The sequence below is a fragment of the Bufo bufo genome, chromosome 3 (assembly GCF_905171765.1).
Source record: "Bufo bufo chromosome 3, aBufBuf1.1, whole genome shotgun sequence".
Classification (NCBI taxonomy): Eukaryota; Metazoa; Chordata; class Amphibia; order Anura; family Bufonidae; genus Bufo; species Bufo bufo.
In genome coordinates this window covers 446862302-446884431 of record NC_053391.1, presented here as the reverse complement: position 1 = coordinate 446884431, position 22130 = coordinate 446862302, and the positions used below count along the sequence as shown (strand labels likewise).

The 22130-nt window shown below is 43.2% G+C and overlaps 1 protein-coding gene across 1 annotated transcript in view; it reads left to right on the top strand.

The window, feature by feature from the left end:
* The window catches only part of UPF3A (UPF3A regulator of nonsense mediated mRNA decay), a 40813-nt gene extending 25822 nt beyond the window's left edge, over positions 1-14991 (top strand). The window contains exons 9-10 of the mRNA XM_040425078.1: positions 11168-11465; positions 14679-14991. Of these exons, the coding sequence (XP_040281012.1) occupies positions 11168-11465; positions 14679-14831 (451 nt within the window). The 3' untranslated portion in view covers positions 14832-14991. The remainder of the gene's footprint in view (positions 1-11167; positions 11466-14678) is intronic.
* The last annotated feature ends 7139 nt before the right edge of the window (positions 14992-22130 follow it).

Genomic DNA, 22130 nt, shown 5'->3' with positions numbered 1-22130 from the left:
TAAATCCCTAAGGTTTCGAGGCTGTCTCTGTGCAACTCTGAGCTTGAGCTCCCTCCATAGGTTTTCGATTGGATTAAGGTCCGGAGACTGACTAGGCCACTCCATGACCTTAATGTGCTTCTTCTTGAGCCACTCCTTTGTTGCCTTTGCTGTATGTTTTGGGTCATTGTCGTGCTGGAACACCCATCCACGACCCATTTTCAGTTTCCTGGCAGAGGGAAGGAGGTTGTCGCTCAGGATTTCACGATACATGGCTCCGTCCATTTTCCCGTTTATGCGAATAAGTTGTCCTGTGCCCTTAGCAGAAAAACACCCCCAAAGCAAAATGTTTCCACCCCCATGCTTGACGGTGGGGACGGTGTTTTGGGGGTCATAGGCAGCATTTTTCTTCCTCCAAACACAGCGAGTTGAGTTAATGCCAAAGAGCTCTATTTTGGTCTCATCAGACCACAGCACCTTCTCCCAGTCACTCTCTGAATCATTCAGGTGTTCATTGGCAAACTTCAGACGGGCCTGCACATGTGCCTTCCTGAGCAGGGGGACCTTGCGAGCCCTGCAGGATTTTAATCCATTGCGGTGTAATGTGTTTCCAATGGTTTTCTTGGTGACTGTGGTCCCTGCTAATTTGAGGTCATTAACTAACTCCTCCCGTGTAGTTCTAGGATGCTTTTTCACCTTTCTCAGAACCATTGACACCCCACGAGGTGAGATCTTGCGTGGAGCCCCAGAGCGAGGTCGATTGATGGTCATTTTGTGCTCCTTCCATTTTCGAACAATCGCACCAACAGTTGTCACCTTCTCTCCCAGCTTCTTGCTAATGGTTTTGTAGCCCATTCCAGCCTTGTGCAGGTCTACAATTTTGTCTCTGACATCCTTGGACAGCTCTTTGGTCTTTCCCATGTTGGAGAGTTTGGAGTCTGCTTGATTGATTGATTCTGTGGACAGGTGTCTTTTATACAGGTGACTAGTTAAGACAGGTGTCCTTAATGAGGGTGACTAATTGAGTAGAAGTGTCTAACCACTCTGTGGGAGCCAGAACTCTTAATGGTTGGTAGGGGTTCAAATACTTATTTCACTCAATGAAATGCAAATCAGTTGCTATCTTTTATTTAAAGTTATTTTTTCGATTTTCCTTTTGATGTGCTATCTGCCACTGTTACAATAAACCTACCATTGAAATGATACTGTTCTGAGACTTTTCATTTCTTTGTCATTGGACAAACTTACAAAATCAGTGAGGGGTCAAATAATTATTTCCGCCACTGTACATGCAATATGTACAGATATATAGTATATACCGCAGTGCACTGATATGTGAGGTATGAGGTATAATAGATGCTGTGTGTACAGATATCAGTACACTTCTGTATATACTATATATGTGAGGTACGAGGTATAATAGATGCAGTGTGTACAGATATATAGTATATACAGCAGTGTACTGATATGTGAGGTACGAGGTGTCAATACACTGCTGTATTTACTATATACCTGTACACACTGCATCTATTATACCTCGTACCTCACATATTACACTACTGTATATACTGTATACACTGCATATATTATACCCCGTACCTCACATATCAGTACACTGCTGTATATACTATATACCTGTACACACTGCATCTATTATACCCTGTACCTCACATATCAGAACACTAGGGAATATACTATATACCTGTACACACTGCATCTATTATACCGCGTACCTCACATAACTGTACACTGCTGTATATAATATACATCTGCATCTATTATACCTCTTTTGTGTGCCAGGGCTGTTTTGTAATCCCATTCCGGCCCTGATGGCATAAATTATAAAACGCAGCAGCAAGAATAGTTCATGGAACAAAGGGAGGGGCTATAAAAGGGGAATGGGGGCCCAATTTAGATTCCTGCTATGGGGCCCAGTGATTTTTATGTACGCCCCTGGCTGCAGGCACTAGGCCGGCAGCCTATCAGAGGCCGGCGCAATGACGTCATCGTGCCGCCTGAGCCTTACATTACAGCGTGGGACACAGGAAGAGGCTGCATCGCATCGCTGACACTTAGGTAAGTATAAGTGTTTTTTTTTTGTTTTTTTTTACAATAGTGTTACTGGCACATTGGGGGGGCTTATTACAAAACTGGCACATGATGATGGGGGGGACTTTATACTGGCACATGATGATGGGGGGGAACTTTATAGTGTCTGTGACTTTCAAAGTCCCACAGTCCTTTGTTCTATTGCTTTAAGTATATTCTTGTTTTGAAACAACATTGATTCTTTCTTAAAAACGGGGGGGGGGGGGGGGGCGCAGTTTGCCATCTTCGCCCTGGGCACCAAATGGCCTTGTCCCAGCCCTGGCAGACGCCTCTTCAAATTTAAGAGAACTAACAGCGGTTCACAAGGTCCTTCTAGCACTCCAAGCAAAAAGGCCTCTCGGTCACATAAAGGTCCTTTCGGACAACACTACCACCATGGCCTATCTAAACAAACAGGGCGGTACCAGAAACAAAGCTTTGGCATCGATAACAAGAAAAAATTTTCTATGGGCAGAGAGCCACCTGCTTTCTCTTACGGCAGTTCACCTAAAAGGGAGCAACAATTTAATAGCAGACTACCTCAGCAGGCAGACTCTGAAAGAGGGCGAATGGTCCTTAACCACCTCAGCTCCCCTAGCTTAAACCCCCTTAATGACCAGACCACTTTTTACAATTCTGCACTACACTACTTTCACGGTTTATTGCTCGGTCATACAACTTACCACCCAAATGAATTTTACCTCCTTTTCTTATCACTAATAGAGCTTTCATTTGGTGGTATTTAATTGCTGCTGACATTTTTACTTTTTTTGTTATTAATCGAAATTGACCGAAATTTTAGCAAAAAAATGAAATTTTTCACTTTCTGTTGTTAAAATTTTCAAACAAAACTACATTTCTATATAAATTTTTCTCAAAATTCATTGTTCTACATGTCTTTGATAAAAAAAAATGCAATAAGTGTATATTTATTGGTTTGCGCTAACGTTATAGCGTTTACAAACTATGGTACAAAAATGTGAATTTCCGCATTTTGAAGCAGCTCTGACTTTCTGAGCACCTGTCATGTTTCCTGAGGTTCTACAATGCCCAGACAGTAGAAACACCCCACAAATGACCCCATTTCGGAAAGTAGACACCCTAAGGTATTCGCTGATGGGCATAGTGAGTTCATAGAACTTTTTATTTTTTGTCACAAGTTAGCGGAAAATGATTTATTTATTTTATTTTATTTTTTCTTACAAAGAAAAAAATGCCCTGTGAAATCGCAAAGATACTCTTTGGAATTTGGGCCCCTTTGCGCACCTAGGCTGCAAAAAAGTGTCACACATGTGGTATCGCCGTACTCAGGAGAAGTAGGGCAATGTGTTTTGGGGTGTATTTTTAAATATACCCATGCTGGGTGAGATAAATATCTCTGTAAAAGACAACTTTTCCCTTTTTTTTATACAAAGTTGTCATTTTACAGAGATATTTCTCTCACCCAGCATGGGTATATGTAAAAAGACACCCCAAAACACATTGCCCTACTTCTCCTGAGTACGGCGATACCACATGTGTGACACTTTTTTGCAGCCTAGGTGCGCAAAGGGGCCCAAATTCCAATGAGTACCTTTTAGGAGGGCATTTTTAGGCATTTGGATTCCAGACTTCTTCTCACGCTTTAGGGCCCCTAAAATGCCAGGGCAGTATAAATACCCCACAAGTGACCCCATTTTGGAAAGAAGATACCCCAAGGTATTCCGTGAGGGGCATGGCGAGTTCATAGAAGTTTTTTGTTTTTTTGCCCAAGTTAGCGGAAATTGATATATATTTTTTTCTCACAAAGTCTCCCTTTCCGCTAACTTGTGACAAAAAGTTAAATCTTTCATGGACTCAATATTCCCCTCAACGAATACCTTGGGGTGTCTACTTTCCGAAATGGGGTCATTTGTGGGGTGTGTTTACTGTTCTAGCATTTTGGGCGGGGCTAAATTGTGAGCAACCCTGTAAAGCCTAAAGGTACTCGTTGGACTTTCGGCCCCTTTACGAACCTAGGCTGCAAAAAAGTGTCACACATGTTGTATCGCCGTACTCAGGAGAAGTAGGGCAATGTGTTTTGGGGTGTATTTTTACATATACCCATGCTGCGTGAGAGAAATATCTCTGTAAATTGACAACTTTGTATAAAAAAAATTTAAAAGTTGTCATTTACAGAGATATTTCTCACACACAGTATGGGTATATGTAAAGATACACCCCAAAACACATTGCCCTACTTCTTCTGAGTACGGCAATACCACGTGTGACACTTTTTTGCAGCCTAGGTGCGCAAAGGGGCCCAAATTCCAATGAGTACTTTTAGGATTTCACAGGGCATTTTTTACACATTTGGATTCCAAACTACTTCTCACGCTTTAGGGCCCCTAAAATACCAGGGCAGTATAAATACCCCACAAGTGACCCCATTTTGGAAAGAAGACACCCCAAGGTATTCCGTGAGGGGCATGGCGAGTTCCTAGAATATATTTTTTTTGGCACAAGTTAGCGGAAAATGATTTTATTTATTTTTTTCTCTTACAAAGTCTCATATTCCACTAACTTGTGACAAAAAATAAAATTTTACATGAACTCCCCATGCCCCTCACGAAATACCTTGGGGTGTCTTCTTTCCAAAATGGGGTTACATGTGGGGTATTTATACTGCCCTGGCATTTTAGGGGCCCTAAAACGTGAGAAGAAGTCTGGAATATAAATGTCTAAAAAAATTTACGCATTTGGATTCCGTGAGGGGTATGGTGAGTTCATGTGAGATTTTATTTTTTGTCACAAGTTAGTGGAATATGAGACTTTGTAAGAAAAAAAATAAATAAAAATAATCAATTTCCGCTAACTTGTGCCAAAAAAAAAAAAATCTTCTATGAACTCGCCATGCTCCTCAAAAGTGATCTTTATAGCGCCGCAGCGATTTTACGGTGTTTTTGCAGTGATCAGAAAAAAAAAATATTTCTGTCACTGCGGTGGGGCGGACTGAACGCAAGTGTGCGCACAAGATCAGGCCTGATCGGGCGAACACTGCGTTTTTTGTAGAGCCTATAGAACATGTCCTATTCTTGTCCGCAATTGCGGACAAGAAAAGGCATTTTCTATATAGTTATGGCAATGTGCGGATCCGCAAAATGCGGAAAGCACATTGCCGGTGTCCGTGTTTTGCATATCCGCGGAGTCCGTGTTTTGCGGATCCGCGGAGTCCGTGTTTTGTGGATCCGCGGATCCGCAAAACACATACGGATGTCTGAATGGAGCCTTACAGGGGGGTGATCAATGACAGGGGGGTGATCAGGGAGTCTATATGGGGTGATCACCCCCCCTGTCATTGATCACCCCCCTGTAAGGCTCCATTCAGACATCCGTATGTGTTTTGCGGATCCGTGGATCCGCAAAACACATACGGACGTCTGAATGGAGCCTTACAGGGGGGTGTTCAATGACAGGGGGGTGATCAGGGAGTCTATATGGGGTGATCACCCCCCTGTAAGGCTCCATTCCGACGTCCGTATGTGTTTTGCGGATCCGTGGATCCGCAAAACACATACGGACGTCTGAATGGAGCCTTACGGGGGGGTGATCAGGGAGTCTATATGGGGTGATCAGGGGTTAATAAGTGACAGGGGGGGGTGTAGTGTAGTGTGGTGATTGGTGCTACTTACAGAGCTGCCTGTGTCCTCTGGTGGTTGATCCAAGCAAAAGGGAAGACCAGGTAGCAGGTATATCAGACGCTGTTAACAAAACAGCGTCTGATATACCTTTCAGGGGTTAAAAAAATCGCATCTGCAGCCTGCCAGCGAATGATCGCCGCTGGCAGGCTGTAGATCCACTCGTTTACCTCCCGATCCTGTGAACGCGCGCTCCTGTGTGCGCACGTTCACAGGAAATCTCGCATCTCGTCGGGAAGCGGTTAAACACCAAGGTATTTCTTCAGATCACAGAGAAATGGGGCATGCCCATTATAGACCTGTTCGCAAACAAAGTCAATCGGAAAGTGGCGCGGTTCGGTTCCCTATCTCCTCAGGACCATCCGGATATCTTAAACGCTCTGTCTTGCCCTTGGCCTCAGGGACTACTGTACGCATTTCCTCCCTTCAGCCTGATTCCGAGGACCTTGATGAAGGTGGTAGAAGAGAATGCACAAATAATTTTGATTGCTCCTTACTGGCCCAGAAGGGCATGGTTTCCACTGCTTCTGAGTCTATCGTCCGGAATATCCTGGACTCTTCCTGTGAGTCCAGGTCTCTTACATCAAGGCCCGGTCCCTCATCCAGAGGTCGCTCATCTGAGATTGACTGCCTGGAAATTGAGCCGCTAAGTCTGAAGAACAAAGGTCTCTCTGACGCTGTAATATCCACCTTATTGAAAAGCAGGAAGAAAATAACCTCTAGAATATACCTCAGGGCTTGGAAGGCCTTTTTATTGTTTGCAGGATATGAAATTCACCAGGAAGTCTTAGAGAATATCCCCAAGATACTGGATTTTCTATAGTCTGGCCTGGAGAAAGGTCTCAAGCCTTCAACTCTTAAAGTCCAGATTACGGCTCTAGGGGTCTTCCTGGACACTAAGTTATCGGAGCACCCCTTAATTCGACGTTTCATTAAAGGGGCAATCAGAGACTCTCCTACTATCCGTGCTTCTGTCCCTCCTTGGGACTTAAATTTAGTCCTCTCGGTCTTGATGAATCCTCCTTTTGAGCCCATTGAGGAAATCTCCCTGAAGCTCCTGACTCTGAAGACTACTTTCCTTCTTGCAATCACTTCAGCCAGAAGAATTGGGGAAATCCAGGCTTTCTCCTGCCGTTCTCCTTATCTGCAGATTCTTGACGATCGCATCATACTGAAGCACTGTCCGTCCTTTCTCCCGAAGGTGGTATCTAGTTTCCACTGTAACCTAGAAATTACCTTACCATCATTTTGTGCCAAGCCTTCATCAGATCAAGAGCAAAAGTTTCATAACTTAGATGTAAGACGATGCGTCCTGGCCTATCTAAAATATTCTGATAAATTCAGGAATTCAGACCATCTCCTTGTCCAGTACCAAGGGCCTAATAAAGGTAAAGCAGCCAGTAAAGCTTCAATTGCCAGATGGATCAGGGACACTTTCTCCTTATGTTATACCCAGCAGAATCAAGATCCTCCAGTAGGCCTTAAAGCCCACTCAACAAGAGCCGTGTCAGCTTCTTGGGCTGAATCTGCCTCTGTCTCTATCAAACAGATCTGTAGAGCAGCAGCATGGGCAAATCCGATGACTTTCTTGAAACATTATAAATTGGACGTGGTCCATAACCAGGACCTCTCTTTTGGACGCAGAATCTTTTCTGCAGTGGTTCCCCCTTCCTAGATTTATTCCTCTGAAAATCCTCCTGTTGAGTGCCGTTGGGGAGGCGCCGGGAAAAGGGTTAATTACTCTTACCGGTAATTGGATTTTCCAATAGCCTCCCCAACGGCACTGGGATTTCCCTCCCTTATGCAATTTTTTCTCTGAGTGTCTTGTGGTTTGTATATGAATTAATATATAAATCTTTTTGTTTGGCATCTCTACCGTGTACGCTGTTATTTACTGACTTCGGTAAGGAGAGGAGGTCTTTTAAGCTTCAAGCTTCCGTGTTGTTTCCTGTCCTGGGGCGGGGACACCCTCCTGTTCAGTGCCGTTGGGGAGGCTATTGGAAAATCCAATTACCGGTAAGAGTAATTAACCCTATCCCCATGTATTAATATACTCACACCTCTCGCATATGATGAATAAACTGAATGAAAGGAATACTGCATCCACGGCCTGGAAACCCCAACCATCGTCTCATCTGTCAGATGTGTTTCTTGCAAGCAGATTATAGCAGGAAGAAACCTGTGTATGGCATCAAAAACAGCAACTCTCTTTATACCCCTGCTCAGGCCCCTAATATTCCATGAGATGATTCTCATATGGTATTTTTTGTACTTCTACCCGTTTCCAAGATATTATCAAAACCCCAGAGAGGAGGGGATAGGAGGAGCGACATCGGGGGGAGAGAAGGAGGAGAGAAGGAAAAAAAACACAACAAGCGGCACACATATGCCCAACCATCCCATCCCTCCTAGATGAGCCAGGATAGCCTAAGCCCTGGTTCTCTAACTTAGCATTCCCCCTCTCGGCCCCCCGCCCAGCCCTGTTCCTACTCAGCTCTTAATCTTATCTCTAACCCAATCTCCAGCCGCCTCTGGTGAATCAAAAAAACACGTTTTATTTTCCCATCCTAGCCTCAGCTTGGCCGGAAACAGCATAGAGTATTTTACGTTCTTTGACCGCAATATTTTTTTAACTTCAGAAAAACGGCTTCTTTCATTTGCCGTTTCTTTTGCGTAATCAGAGAATACCATTATTGTTGTATCTAAGTATTCCAGCCTCCCTCTCATCATCCTTTCCCTGCGTACTATCTCTCCTCCTTGTCTCTAACTGATAAATGGTTTATCATCATTACTCTCGGTCTTGTTCCTGGGGGAGGTATCTTTGCCAAAAATCTATATGCCCTTTCCACAAAATTTTTATAGTCAGAGATGTCTTGGCCCAGTTGTTCCGTCAACCACATTTGTATGAAGGCACGGGGGTCTTGCCCCTCCGCGCCCTCTGGAATTCCCAGACATCTCAGATTAGCCCTCCTAGAGCTGTTTTCTAAGTGCAGTAGTTTATTTTTTAAATCCTTGTTTTCTGCCATAAATTTTTTTTTTTCTTTGGCTACTGTCTGCATTAAATCCTCCACTCCCGATGTCCTTTTCTCCACTTCCATCAACCTATCTTTATATTTTTGTAAATCCGCCCTGAGGAGTCCCACTGACTCCCTAATGTTCCCAGTCTGGAGAGAGAGGTCCTGTATCGCCATATTACATTTTTTTATGTCTTGAAATATATCTTGCAGGCTTGGAGCCTGCTCCGAAGCATTTTTTTCCGCCTCATTTAACTGTTTATTGCTACTCTCCCCTGACTGAGAACCCTCCTCAGTCAGCACCAGGACAGAGTTTTCCCTCAAAAGAGATTCGCCCTCTTGATCTAAGAGCCCCTCTTCTTTCTTTTTCTTTGTGGGGCTACTCTGTCCGCGCATATTAGTCAAGAGGAGCTGCTTAGATCTTTCAATTCTTTTGGGCATTGGGGAGACCGAAGTATCCAACTCCGAATGTCCCTTTGTCTTTTTACCTGTGCCCTGTCTCGCCATCTCCTGACCTCGCCCTTAACCACCCTTCCCTCTTCCCCCCGCAGGCCCAGGATGTTCTAACAAAAAAAAGACCCGCGAAAAGGGAAAATACACATGGAGACCCCAATGAGCATCAATGTGTCAGTCCAACATGCACATACACATACAACCACCAAATCTGCTTTCCTATAGTCACTAGCAATCCTTCCTTGCTTTAGTAGTTTAGTGACGTTGTTAAATTGTAAGATTTTACGGTTTATATGTCCCTCTATTTCAAATAGTTAGAAGCCCATAGGTCATTGGCAATCCCCAGATAATTGGATTATTAGGGTTAGTTCATGTTAGTTCTTATTAGTTCATTATTTGCTGGTGTTTCCCCGCGTCCTGTGTAGTATTACTCTTCGGTAGCAGCTCTGGGGTCCTGGGTTCAAATCCGACTAAGGACAACATCTGCATGGAGTTTTTACGTTCCTCCCTGGGTTTCCTCCAGTTTCCTCCCACATCCCAAAGACATACTGATAGGGAACTTAGATTGTGAGCCCCATTGGGGACAGCTTGATGCTAATGTCTGTAAAGCGCTGCGGAATATGTCAGCGCTATATAAGTGCATTAAATAAGTAAATATGTATTCATAGCAACATAAATCCTAGCTTTTGAAATAAACAGTACTCTTTTAGAGCTCTCTCTGTAAAATTTAAAGGGGTTGTCTGCCACTTAAGCACTGCCATTCTGGCCCATCCTGCCAGTTTTTACAGACGGCAGTGTTGATTTCACTTTGACAACATGTCTCCTTTGCAGCCAGTTAGCCAGTTAAAAGCCCCACAGGTATACTTTTGAGGTCGGTGACTGGCCGCAGTGGTCACTTTTTTGTCGCTGTGACGTCAGCCCTGAAGCCATATATATATATATATATATATATATATATATATATATATACAGTACAGACCAAAAGTTTGGACACACCTCATTCAAAGAGTTTTCTTTATTTTCATGACTATGAAAATTGTAGATTCACACTGAAGGCATCAAAACTATAAATTAACACATTTGGAATTATATACATAACAAACAAGTGTGAAACAACTAAAAATATGTAATATTCTAGGTTCTTCAAAGTAGCCACATTTTGCTTTGATTACTGCTTTGCACACTCTTGGCATTCTCTTGATGAGCTTCAAGAGGTAGTCCCCTGAAATGTTTTTTTACTTCACAGGTGTGCCCTGTCAGGTTTAATAAGTGGGATTTCTTGACTTATAAATGGGGTTGGGACCATCAGTTGCGTTGAGGAGAAGTCAGGTGGATACACAGCTGATAGTCCTACTGAATAGACTGTTAGCTGCTTTTTTCTTGCCATAATACAAATTCTAACAGTCTATTCAGTAGGACTATCAGCTGTGTATCCACCTGACTTCTCCTCAACGCAACTGATGGTCCCAACCCCATTTATAAGGCAAGAAATCCCACTTATTAAACCTGACAGGGCACACCTGTGAAGTAAAAAAACATTTCAGGGGACTACCTCTTGAAGCTCATCAAGAGAATGCCAAGAGTGTGCAAAGCAGTAATCAAAGCAAAAGGTGGCTACTTTTAAGAACCTAGAATATGACATATTTGCAGTTGTTTCACACTTGTTTGTTATGTATATAATTCCACATGTGTTAATTCATAGTTTTGATGCCTTCATAGTCATGAAAATAAAGAAAACTCTTTGAATGAGAAGGTGTGTCCAAACTTTTGGTCTGTACTGTGTGGATATATATATATATATATATATATACAAAGGCTGATGAGAGGACCACAGCAGCAGCACTGGAGCGGCGGGGAATTTGACAGGTAAGTAATGCTTATTTTGTTGTTTTATACAAACCCTGACTGTGCCCTACTTTTTTCTAATTCATCCCCTTTAAGGACTTAAATATTAAATATCATGTTTTATGGTTGTAGGACACAGAATGATAGTGACAAGGAGCAAAGAGATATTGAAAAGAGATACAGAGATAAAGATCAAGATCGACAAAGGTATCATCGAATGGATGATGGCAGAAAAGCAAGAAACAACTATGAGTTTGACAAGTTTCTTAGAAGGAATGAAGATGACCAGAAATGGGGAAAAGGATTCAGCCAAGATCGGCCCAAGAAAGGGAGCCACAACAACAGCTATGCAGCGGATGCTGTAGACAAACTGGGTAAAGAGGACAAGTGTGATGACATGGCATCCAAAAAGGAGCGCATAAGAAATAAGGTTCTTTTATTCTTTTAGGATCATTTCTCATTAGCTAAATATGCCCCTATAAACAGTGCTCTTTATACACCAACTATAAAACATAAAGAAGCACATTATAAATACCACATAAAAAAATGAGCACATTCATCATTCCATGTAGCATCTTTTCTGGATGTTATATTCAGTTTCAGTTATCTTGATCTTGACTGCATTTTATGAAGCCAAAAATACACCTCATGGTGAGTAGAAGTACAAATGTGCAATGTATGACCAAGAAAAAAAAAAGTTTAATTAATGAAATGTAGCAAAGAAAACAGCAGTGTTCTCCATAAAAATGTTTTAATTGTCTTTTTATTTACTGACCTGCACATTCTAAATGACAATTTTCATTTCATGAACAGTTTTTTGCTTGTAAAAAACACAGTGGGTGAGATTTATCAAAAGTGGTGCAAAGGAAAACTGCCTTAATTGCCCAAAGCAACCAATCAGATTGATGATTTCATTTTCAAAATTAACCCGAAAAATGAAATGTGGAATCTGATTCATGGGCAACTAAGCAAATTTTCCTTTGCACGAGTTTTGATAAATTTCCCCAAGTGAATTTCAAATGTTGTGTGTTTTTTTACAACCATTTTTGGTGATGTTTTTAATTTGTTACATTTGCATTTTGGTGTTTTTTTAAGTTCTATAGGGTACCTTTTGGAAGAAACAGCATAAAAAACACCATACACAGGGGTAATTTATCAAGTCGTGTACTCCAGAATTCTGGCTTTAGGCTAGGGCTTACACAGTGACATATGTGACGCAACAGCATGTCTGTCAGTAACTTGCCATCACGCGGCTATTTTAGAATTGTGATTTGGCTGTGAACACACAGCTAATTCACAGGCGAGTCACGTGTCACATGCGACATATTGAAGTCAGTGAAATGAATGTCACATGTGACACAAAATCCAGCATGTCTGGACTTTTTGCGACTGTCTTGTTGCAGTCATTGCATGTCACATATTGCATTGCAACACCATAGACATACATGAAATGCTGCGCAATATAAGTTGCCGTGTAGCCGTAGCCTTAAAATGGTACATAATGTGGCGTTTGTGGCTTTTTGGGCTTATTTGCGCCAAAATTTTGAGATGTTTTGCATTTTCACATTACCCATTCTAGTTTTGAAAAGTGACTATGGTTAATTCGTTTTACTCCAGGTTTATAAACTGCAACTTTTTAAAAAGTCACAAAAAAGGCGTAGTCTCACCCCAGTAGGAGAGGTGGAGTACACAAACATTAGTGTTATGTGAAAGTGTTATCTGCACCAAAGTTATTGCCAAGGAAAACGCCTGACGGGACCTCATTAGCAAGAAGTAATGCATTACATTGCAATCTTTTTGCTCAATGTGTGGCCTGTGTTATAAATAGAGAAGCTGGGTCCTACAGTGACCTTTATTTCCCCCTTTCCCTTCATAAGTGGGATCCCAGCAGTGAGAGGGCCAGGAAGTGATGACATATCTTCTTTATAGCATCATTTCTAGTCGTGGAAACCGCCTTTAATTGATTAGCTAAGGCTTAGATCGCATCCAACAGTTGGAACATTAGCTGTCTATAGAAACAGTGGGGGGAAGATTTACTAATCCTTAGTTTGCACCATAAACAAGCTTTTTACCACATTGTTATAAGTGTTTTAGACTCTCTTTGTTGTTTAGCTGAACAGGCTTACGGGAAAGGGGTGTGGCTTAATATGCCACAAAAAATGCGCCAAAATTAGCGCATGATTTTGGCTTACAGGGGTTTTCTGAGATTATTTAACTGATAACCTATCCTCTCGATAGGTCATCAGTATCTGATCATGGGGTCCGACACCCGGGACCCCCAACGTTCAGCTGTTTAAGAAGGCACCGGCGCTCGCAGTAGCACCATGGCCAGCTCACAGCCAGGTAGAAGGAGACGCCCCTGGAGAAACACAGCCATCTCCTCCTCCCTGCACCGATGGTATGGATTTACATACCAGACGGGAAACCAGAACGGGGGGCACACCAGGGGAATAATCAATATCAGATGTCATCAGTATGCCCTACCCTGCCAGCTAGGACCGATGAAAGGTCCTCTTTAACAGATTTTTGCAGTGCAGTATCACATTTTTTTTAAATCAAACGTTAATAACCTATTTCTTTGAGCTTCCTGAGAAGAGGAGATGATGCAGTCAAGGGGGCAGATTTACTAGTACTTTCCAGATTTTTTAAAGTGTAAACAGTTTTTTGCCAGTCTAAAACTGTAAAGACAAAAAAAAGACACAAAAAGGATAAACACATCCTGCACGATATGATAAATAGATAAGTAGATGTACATGGCCACAATAGGAGCACTTTCAGAGCACAGATATTTTTTGATTGAAAATGTATTTGCTAAGAACCTATCCTTTATCCCATCCATTCAACAGGCTGCTTTTAATTAGTGTGATACATATAGCCGAGTCTGCTCTTAATCCTATTGGTTGCCTGATGGCACACTGAGGTAACAATTGTAGCAACACAGTATATGTGTGGGTTATGCTCTCCTGAATTTAGATGCCCGTACGGCATGGAGATAAACTGTTAAGAGTAGGTTCCCACCTGGACTGAGGTCACCTTGCCGTGCTTGGTGGACACTTATTTTTTTTATCATAATATATTTACTAAGAACCTCATTATATCAAATGTGGTATTAGATTTTATATATACAGTTTGCATTTAGTGCTTTCTAAAACTGTGGCAGAGTTATCACAGTGGTTGATGATGGATGACAAATCTGCCGTACCTTTACACTGTCTAGTCTAATTTTACACCACCTATTAGTTGGTTTAATTTACAATCGAATTGTGTGCCAAACATTTTTCCTTGTCGCATCCTGCCCCTTTTCGCCTAAGGCACACCCCTTGATGGACAGGTCGAAAAAAAAGAGCATAAAACAAATGTCGTGCAAAGCATGTACGCCACTTTTGCAGCACAAATGATCGCAGGCTGAATTGTGGCCCATTTGGATTAGTAAATCTCTCCGAGTGTTTGAGGAGAAAAGCTATGTCAGTCAGCATTTGGCAAGGATGCTACTCTCTAACATTAAGGATAAAGTTTCTCTAGAGTGACGCTTCACTTTAGCAATGGATTTTGGAATTCAATATCGGCGGCCGTAATTACACAATTTATAATAGTTGCGATTTGATGTCCATTTATTGTATCATAACTCTCTTACCTTTGACAGGATCGCCCGGCCATGCAGCTGTACCAGCCAGGAGCTCGCAGTCGCATAACTACAGGATTTACAAATAAATATGTGGAGGATCCGTCTTACATGAAGAATGATGCAGACAACATATCTGGAAGAAGCTCAGAGAAGAGTGAAGATGCTGGATAAACCACAGGACATGGGTGGAAAAAGAATTTATGCAAGCGCTCCACTGACTATGGACAACAGAAGCTAAAGCCAAACCATATGTTGCCTGCCTCATTCTTCCCCTGGAAATGGAGAGCATACTTTCTGCTAACCCCTTTTGTGCCAAAGAGCTCCTAATAAATTGTACCACATCCCCACAGCCCATTTACTGAGTTCAGGGAGAGAAAACACTACTAGTAGCTTTGAGCAATCTTTATATTTATTATTTCTACTTGATGTGAAATGTAGACATTTTAGTCTGATCAAGCAGAATACAAATAGCACATGCAGTTTCATACAGTTCTTTCAGTGTTTTTAAGTGTATTTTGGTGAGGTTAGTGATACTTGCAGCATTTCCTATGTTTCTGTATGCAAGTGAATAAAAGTAATACAGAATGAATGTGTTGTGAGCAGTCTGTTTGGACATCATTGAGTGAACTTGTGTTTTCAAGTTCGGTCTACAAGTTTCGGGTTATCTAAGAATTGCGTTATGGATTCCGCTACAACGGACCATAACTTTTCCAGCATAAAGTGACAATAAAATATACACTTTCCAATGCAGAAAAAAGAAAAGTTATTTGATAAATAAGTGAAAAGTGCTTTAATAGGTAATTTCTGCTCACCTATAAAGCCCATAGGGCCACAATATTATCTGCATTAACATACAGTGTCTTGCAAAAGAATTCACCCCCCCTTGACTTTTTTCGTATTTTTTTGTCTCACAACCTGGAATTAACATGGATTGTTTGAGGATTTGCATCATTTAATTTACAGAACATGCCCACAACTTAGAAGATGTTTTTTTTTTTTTTATTGTGAAGCATACAACAAACAGCACAAAATAATAGAAAAAGTCAATGTGCATAACTATTCACCCCCCTAACGTCAATACTTTGTAGATCCACCTTTTGCGGCAATCACAGCTCCAAGTCGCTTTGGATAAGTCTCTATGAGCGTGCCACATGTTACCACTGGGATTTTTGCCCATTCCTCCTTGCAAAACTGCACCAGCTCCTTCAAGTTGGATGGTTTGCGCTTGTGAACAGCAATCTTTAAGTCTGACCACAGATTTTCTATTGGATTGAGATCTGGGTTTTGACTAGGCCATTCCAACACATTTACATGTTTCCCCTAAACCACTCAAATCACGCACAGAGTGGTACAGGTTTTGCTCAAGAATATCCCTGTATTTAGCACCATCCATCTTTCCCTCAACTCTGACCAGTTTCCCAGTCCCGGCTGATGAAAAACATCCCCACAGCATGATGCTGCCACCACCATGTTTCACTGTGGGGATGGTGTTTTTTGGGTGATGTGATGTGTTGGGTTTGCGCCAGACATAGCGTTTTCTTTGATGGCCGAAAATTTTAATTTTAGTCTCATCAGACCAGAGCACCTTCCTCCATACATGCCTTTTTCGCAAACTCACAATGTGCCTTTTTGTTTTTAGCTGAAAGTAATGGCTCTCTTCTGGCCACTCTGCCATAAAGCCCAACTCTATGGAGCGTACGGCTTATTGTCGTCCTATGTACAGATACCCCAGTCTCTGCTGTGGAACTCTGCAGCTCCTCCAGGGTTACCTTAGGTCTCTGTGCTGCCTCTCGGATTAATGCTCTCCTTGCCCGGTCCGTGAGTTTTGATGGGCGGCCGTCTCTTGGCAGGTTTGCTGTTGTGCCATGTTCTTTCCATTTGGTTATGATAGATTTGATGGTGCTCCTGGGGATCATCAAAGATTTGGATATTTTTTTATAACCTAACCCTGACTTGCACTTCTCAACAACATTGTCCCTTACTTGTTTGGAGAGTTCCTTGGTCTTCATGGCAGTGTTTGGTTAGTGATGCCTCTTGCTTAGGTGTTGCAGCCTCTGGGGCATTTCAAAAAAGGTGTGTATACCCCCCCCCCCCCCCACACCCTCTTTCCTTCTGTGTCCTATATGTCTTGTACGAATTGGGAATTCATTTGATACAACTGTATGCCAGATACTTTCGCTCATAAGATTGCAAGCTTATGGCGAGTTTAATATTACTAGGAGGTGATTTTCTTCCTTATTTAAGGTCCCTGGTTATACCCGGGACGATACAAGTTTATGTAGTTATATTACTTTGTAAATTTATAATATGGCTGTATTATATGGGTCCTGCGTGACCTATTGTTGGGCTTGGCCCATACCACGTGTTCTGCTTTATTTTGCTGTAACATGTCACTTGGATAAGAAAATTGGAAAAAGTCAATAAAATCAGATTACAAAAAAAAAAAGGTGTGTACAGTACAGACCAAAAGTTTGGACACACCTTCTCATTCAAAGAGTTTTATTTATTTTACTGCTTTGCACACTCTTGGCATTCTCTTGATGAGCTTCAAGAGGTAGTCCCCTGAAATGGTCTTCCAACAGAGATGCTTAGCACTTATTGGCCCTTTTGCCGTCACTCTGCGGTCCAGCTCACCCCAAACCATCTCGATTGGGTTCAGGTCCGGTGACTGTGGAGGCCAGGTCATCTGGCGCAGCACCCCATCACTCTCCTTCATGGTCAAATAGCCCTTACTTTCAAAGTTTTCCCAATTTTTTGACTGACTGACCTTCATTTCTTAAAGTAATGATGGCCTCTCGTTTTTCTTTACTTAGCTGCTTTTTTCTTGCCATAATACAAATTCTAACAGTCTATTCAGTAGGACTATCAGCTGTGTATCCACCTGACTTCTCCTCAACGCAACTGATGGTCCCAACCCCATTTATAAGGCAAGAAATCCCACTTATTAAACCTGACAGGGCACACCTGTGAAGTGAAAACCATTTCAGGGGACTACCTCTTGAAGCTCATCAAGAGAATTCCAAGAGTGTGCAAAGCAGTAATCAAAGCAAAAGGTGGCTACTTTGAAGAACCTAGAATATTACATATTTTCAGTTGTTTCACACTTGTTTGTTATGTATATAATTCCACATGTGTTAATTCATAGTTTTGATGCCTTCATAGTCATGAAAATAAAGAAAACTCTTTGAATGAGAAGGTGTGTCCAAACTTTTGGTCTGTACTGTATATCTAATGACAGATCATGTGACACTTAGATTGCACACAGGTGGACATCATTTCACTAATTATGTGACTTCTGAAGGTAATTGGTTGCACCAGAGCTTTTTATGGGCTTCCTAACAAAGGGGGTGAATACATACGCACATGCCAATTTTTTGTTTTCTTTTTCTAAACAATAGTTTTATTTATATATTTTTCTCATTTCACGTCACCAACTTAGACTATTGTGTTCTGGTCTATCACATAAAATTCAGATTAACAAAACATTGAACTTAAGTCTGTAATGTAACATAATACGAAAAAAGTCAAGGGGGGTGAATACTTTTGCAAGTACTGTACAGGGCATCCATAGAACTTAGCAATTTTGATGCCATTTCTCGCTCGTATCATTGGGGGACACAGGACCGTGGGTATAGCTGCTTGCTGCCACTAGGAGGCGACACTAGGCTGAAAAGTGATAACTCCTCCCCTGCCGGCTATACCTCCTCCAGCCTGGAGAGAGCATATCAGTTTTTAGCTTAGTATCGTAGGAGGCAGACCTCCCTGCTTTTGCAGGGCGGCTTCCCTTTCTTATTTTTTATTTTATCTTTTCCCATTTAGGTAGGGGAAACAGAGGCGCTTGCCCCTCTGTCTACCCCGGGAGCTAGAACGGTGTCGGATTCCCTCACCGCTCGCCCTCCCCAAGAAGCAAAAGTGGACCAGGGAAGCCAGTTCCCCTGCTTCCCGCCAGCCAAAGGGTCACCTGACTCCAGCGAGACCCTCCACCATTCCAGTCTCCTGCCACTTCGGGTGACAGCTGCTGAAGAGGTGACTGGTACTCTGAGAAGGGGTGAAGAGAAGAAGATGAAGATGGGGTGAGTAGTCCGGATTGGGTAAGTATTCTCAGCTCTCCCCCCCTCCTCCTCCCCCCTTGGTCACCTCGTCCTAAAATAGAGGACATTTTTGCCCCACGTTACCTCAGCCCCAGATGTACGTTTTGGGCCTCTGTCCATATCTGGGGCCTGGGTTCCCCTATCTAGCTCTTTAAAGGGGTATTATCATCTGGGTAACATGTTTCGTCGTCCCCCCCCCCCCCCCCCCCCCCCCGAGGCTTTTCCTAAATATAATCCTTTTTCTAAATCCTATAGGTTTTTAATAAAATTTAAAAATCATATAACATTGTTTATAGTCTCTGCCCATGGATACGGCCATCGATCGCCGGCCGCATCCATGGGCCACGCCTGCGCACCGCTTATCCTGGTGATCTAGTGGCCGGCCTGTATTAGATGATGTGAGCGCGCACGTCGGGCGGCCGCGCATGCGCAGATCAAGTATACTTCGTGCCGCGGCTCCAAACAAAGGAAGATACTTATGCGCAGGCGCCGAACACTTCGGTGGATGAAGAGAAGAGTCGGACGTCTTTCGAACAGCCAGTGCAGGACATGGGTAAGTATTATTTGTAAATGCCCCACCAATTCCACCAACGATTTACTAATAAGAGCATCATCAATGGGGGCATTATTCTTACTGGGGGGGGGGCACTAATGGGGCATTATTTTACCTGGGGGCATAACTGGAGGCATTATTGTGGCGAAACCAACCTCGCCACTGGGTTTTGGAGGGTCCTGGCTACTAGCCTCTTGCCCCAGGATTATGGGCCCTCTCATCAGCCAGGCCTCATTTGTTCACAAAGGACTTGGACTAACTTGAACTCCTGGTCTAATTCATGCCATTTTGGGATGCTAAATGTCTGTGTATTGAAAAGGGTGGGACATTGTATACGTTGAGTAGGGAGGTCTGTTACATTGTCTCTCTGTGTGTATTGGCGATGTCCTTTGTCCTGAGAGATAATTGAATTACTTCTCGGTTGTCTCCAGGACAGAGGATATTGTGTATTCGCCTGCCTGTGATGATTGCATCAACCCAGTGTGAGGTAATTCTATCACGGGCAGAGGGGAGGATTTTGTGTGGGAGTGTCTGAGTGTATTGTACGTGGTTATTGGCTCTTTTTACAAAACCCTGTGGGTGGTAACCTTGTTGGAAGATGTGTATAAAATGCTTGTGTGTTAAAATAAAGAGGTTGCTTTTATACCTTCATGAAGTTTTGGCTCATGTTTGGGGAATGCAATAACTACACTCTTGGGGATTGCTATATCACAATACTCCCCTGAGTATAAGCTCTTGTAAGAGCTTGTTCATGGTTCCTGCTCTCTGCATTTAGGAGAGGTTCACCCACTGGAGCCTGGAGCCTTGTCGTAGGTCCAGGGTGGGTAGGAGACGGCGAGACCTCCACCAAGCTTCGGCGGTTCGTGGGGTCTGCAGTGCTGACGGTGTCAAGTGGAGTGCTTGGAGTCCTCTGGAAGCACTAGGAGCAACTATCGACGGAGGTACCCGGTCGGGGTGCTAGGCGTTCCGTTACAATTATTATAACTGGGGGGGGCACTAATGGGGTCATTATTTTAACTGGGGGCATAACTGGAGGCATTATTCTAATGGGAAATGCAAATGTGATCGCACACTACATCCAGCACTCTGCCTTCCATGCTGGATGAGACATTGGTGTACATTTTGGCCAAAGCGTAATAAGCCACTCACCGCGTCAAGGTCGTCTCATTTGAGTGGTCCCTAACTCTTGTTCCTACCTGTTTATGGGCCATGACAGCATCCCTGGATCCGATGAAAGCTGTAATGGCACCGGACGGGGTTAAAAGCAGAGTGTACTTGGCTTGCATGCTGACCTGCATTCCCTAGACTTTATGTGGCTGTCATGGCCCATAAACAGGTAGGAACAAGAGTTAGGGACCACTCAAATGAGACGACCTTGACGCGGTGAGTGGCTTATTACGGTTTGGCCAAAATGTACACCAATGTCTCATCCAGCATGGAAGGCAGAGTGCTGGATGTAGTGTGCGATCACATTTGCATTTTCCGTTTGTATATGTATTTCGCCATAGTGATCTGCACCTACAGGCAGGTTGTGCGGGCTCAACCCCCCACAATTATTCTAATGGGGGCATTATTTTACCTGGGGGCACAACTGGAGGCATTATTCTTACTGGGGGGGCACTAATGGGGGCATTATTTTTCCTGGGGCACTAATGAGGCAGTATTATTCTTAGGGGCACTAAAGGGGGCATTATTTTACCTGGAGGCATAACTGGAGGCATTATTCTAACTGGGGGGGCACTAACGGGGGCATTATTTTACCTGGGGGCACAATTAGAGGCATTATTCTTACTGGGGGGCACTAATGGGGGCATTATTTTACCTGGGGGCACAACTGGAGGCATTATTCTTACTGGGGGGTACTAATGGGGGCATTATTTTACCTGGGGGCACAACTGGAGGCATTATTCTAACTGGGGGGGCACTAATGGGGGCATTATTTTACCTGGGGGCACAACTGGAGGCATTATTCTTACTGGGGGGGGCACTAATGGGGGCATTATTTTTCCTGGGGGCACTAATGGGGCAGTATTCTTAGTGGCACTAATGGCATTATTCTTCTTGGGGGCATTCTTCCTGGGGGCACAACTGGAGGTATTATTCTTACTGGGGGGGCACTAAAGGGGGCATTATTCTTCTTAGGGGCACTAAAGGGGGCATTATTCTTTTTTGGAGCACTAATGGGGTCATTGTTTTAACTGGGGACACAACTGGAGGCATTATTCTTACGGGGGGGCACTAATGGGGGCATTATTTTTCCTGGGGGCACTAATGGGGCAGTATTCTTCTTAGGGGCACTAAAGGGGGCATTATTCTTTTTGGGAGCACTAATGGGGGCATTATTTTACCTGGGGACACAACTGGAGGCATTATTCTTACTGGAGGGGCACTAATGGGGGCATTATTTTTCCTGGGGGCACAAATGGGGTAGTAATCTTCTTAGGGGCACTAATGGGGCATTATTCTTTTTGGGAGCACTAATGGGGGCATTATTTTACCTGGGGACACAACTGGAGGCATTATTCTTACTGGGGGGCACTAATGGGGGCATTATTTTACCTGGGGACACAACTGAAGGCATTATTCTTACTGGGGGGGCACTAATGGGGGCATTATTTTTCCTGGGGGCACTAATGGGGCAGTATTCTTCTTAGGGGCACTAAAGGGGGCATTATTCTTCTTAGGGGCACTAATGGGGGCATTATTCTTTTTGGGAGCACTAATGAGGGCATTATTTTACCTGGGGGCACAACTGGAGGCATTATTCTTACTGGGGGGCACTAAAAGGGGCATTATTTTTCCTGGGGGCACTAATGGGGCAGTATT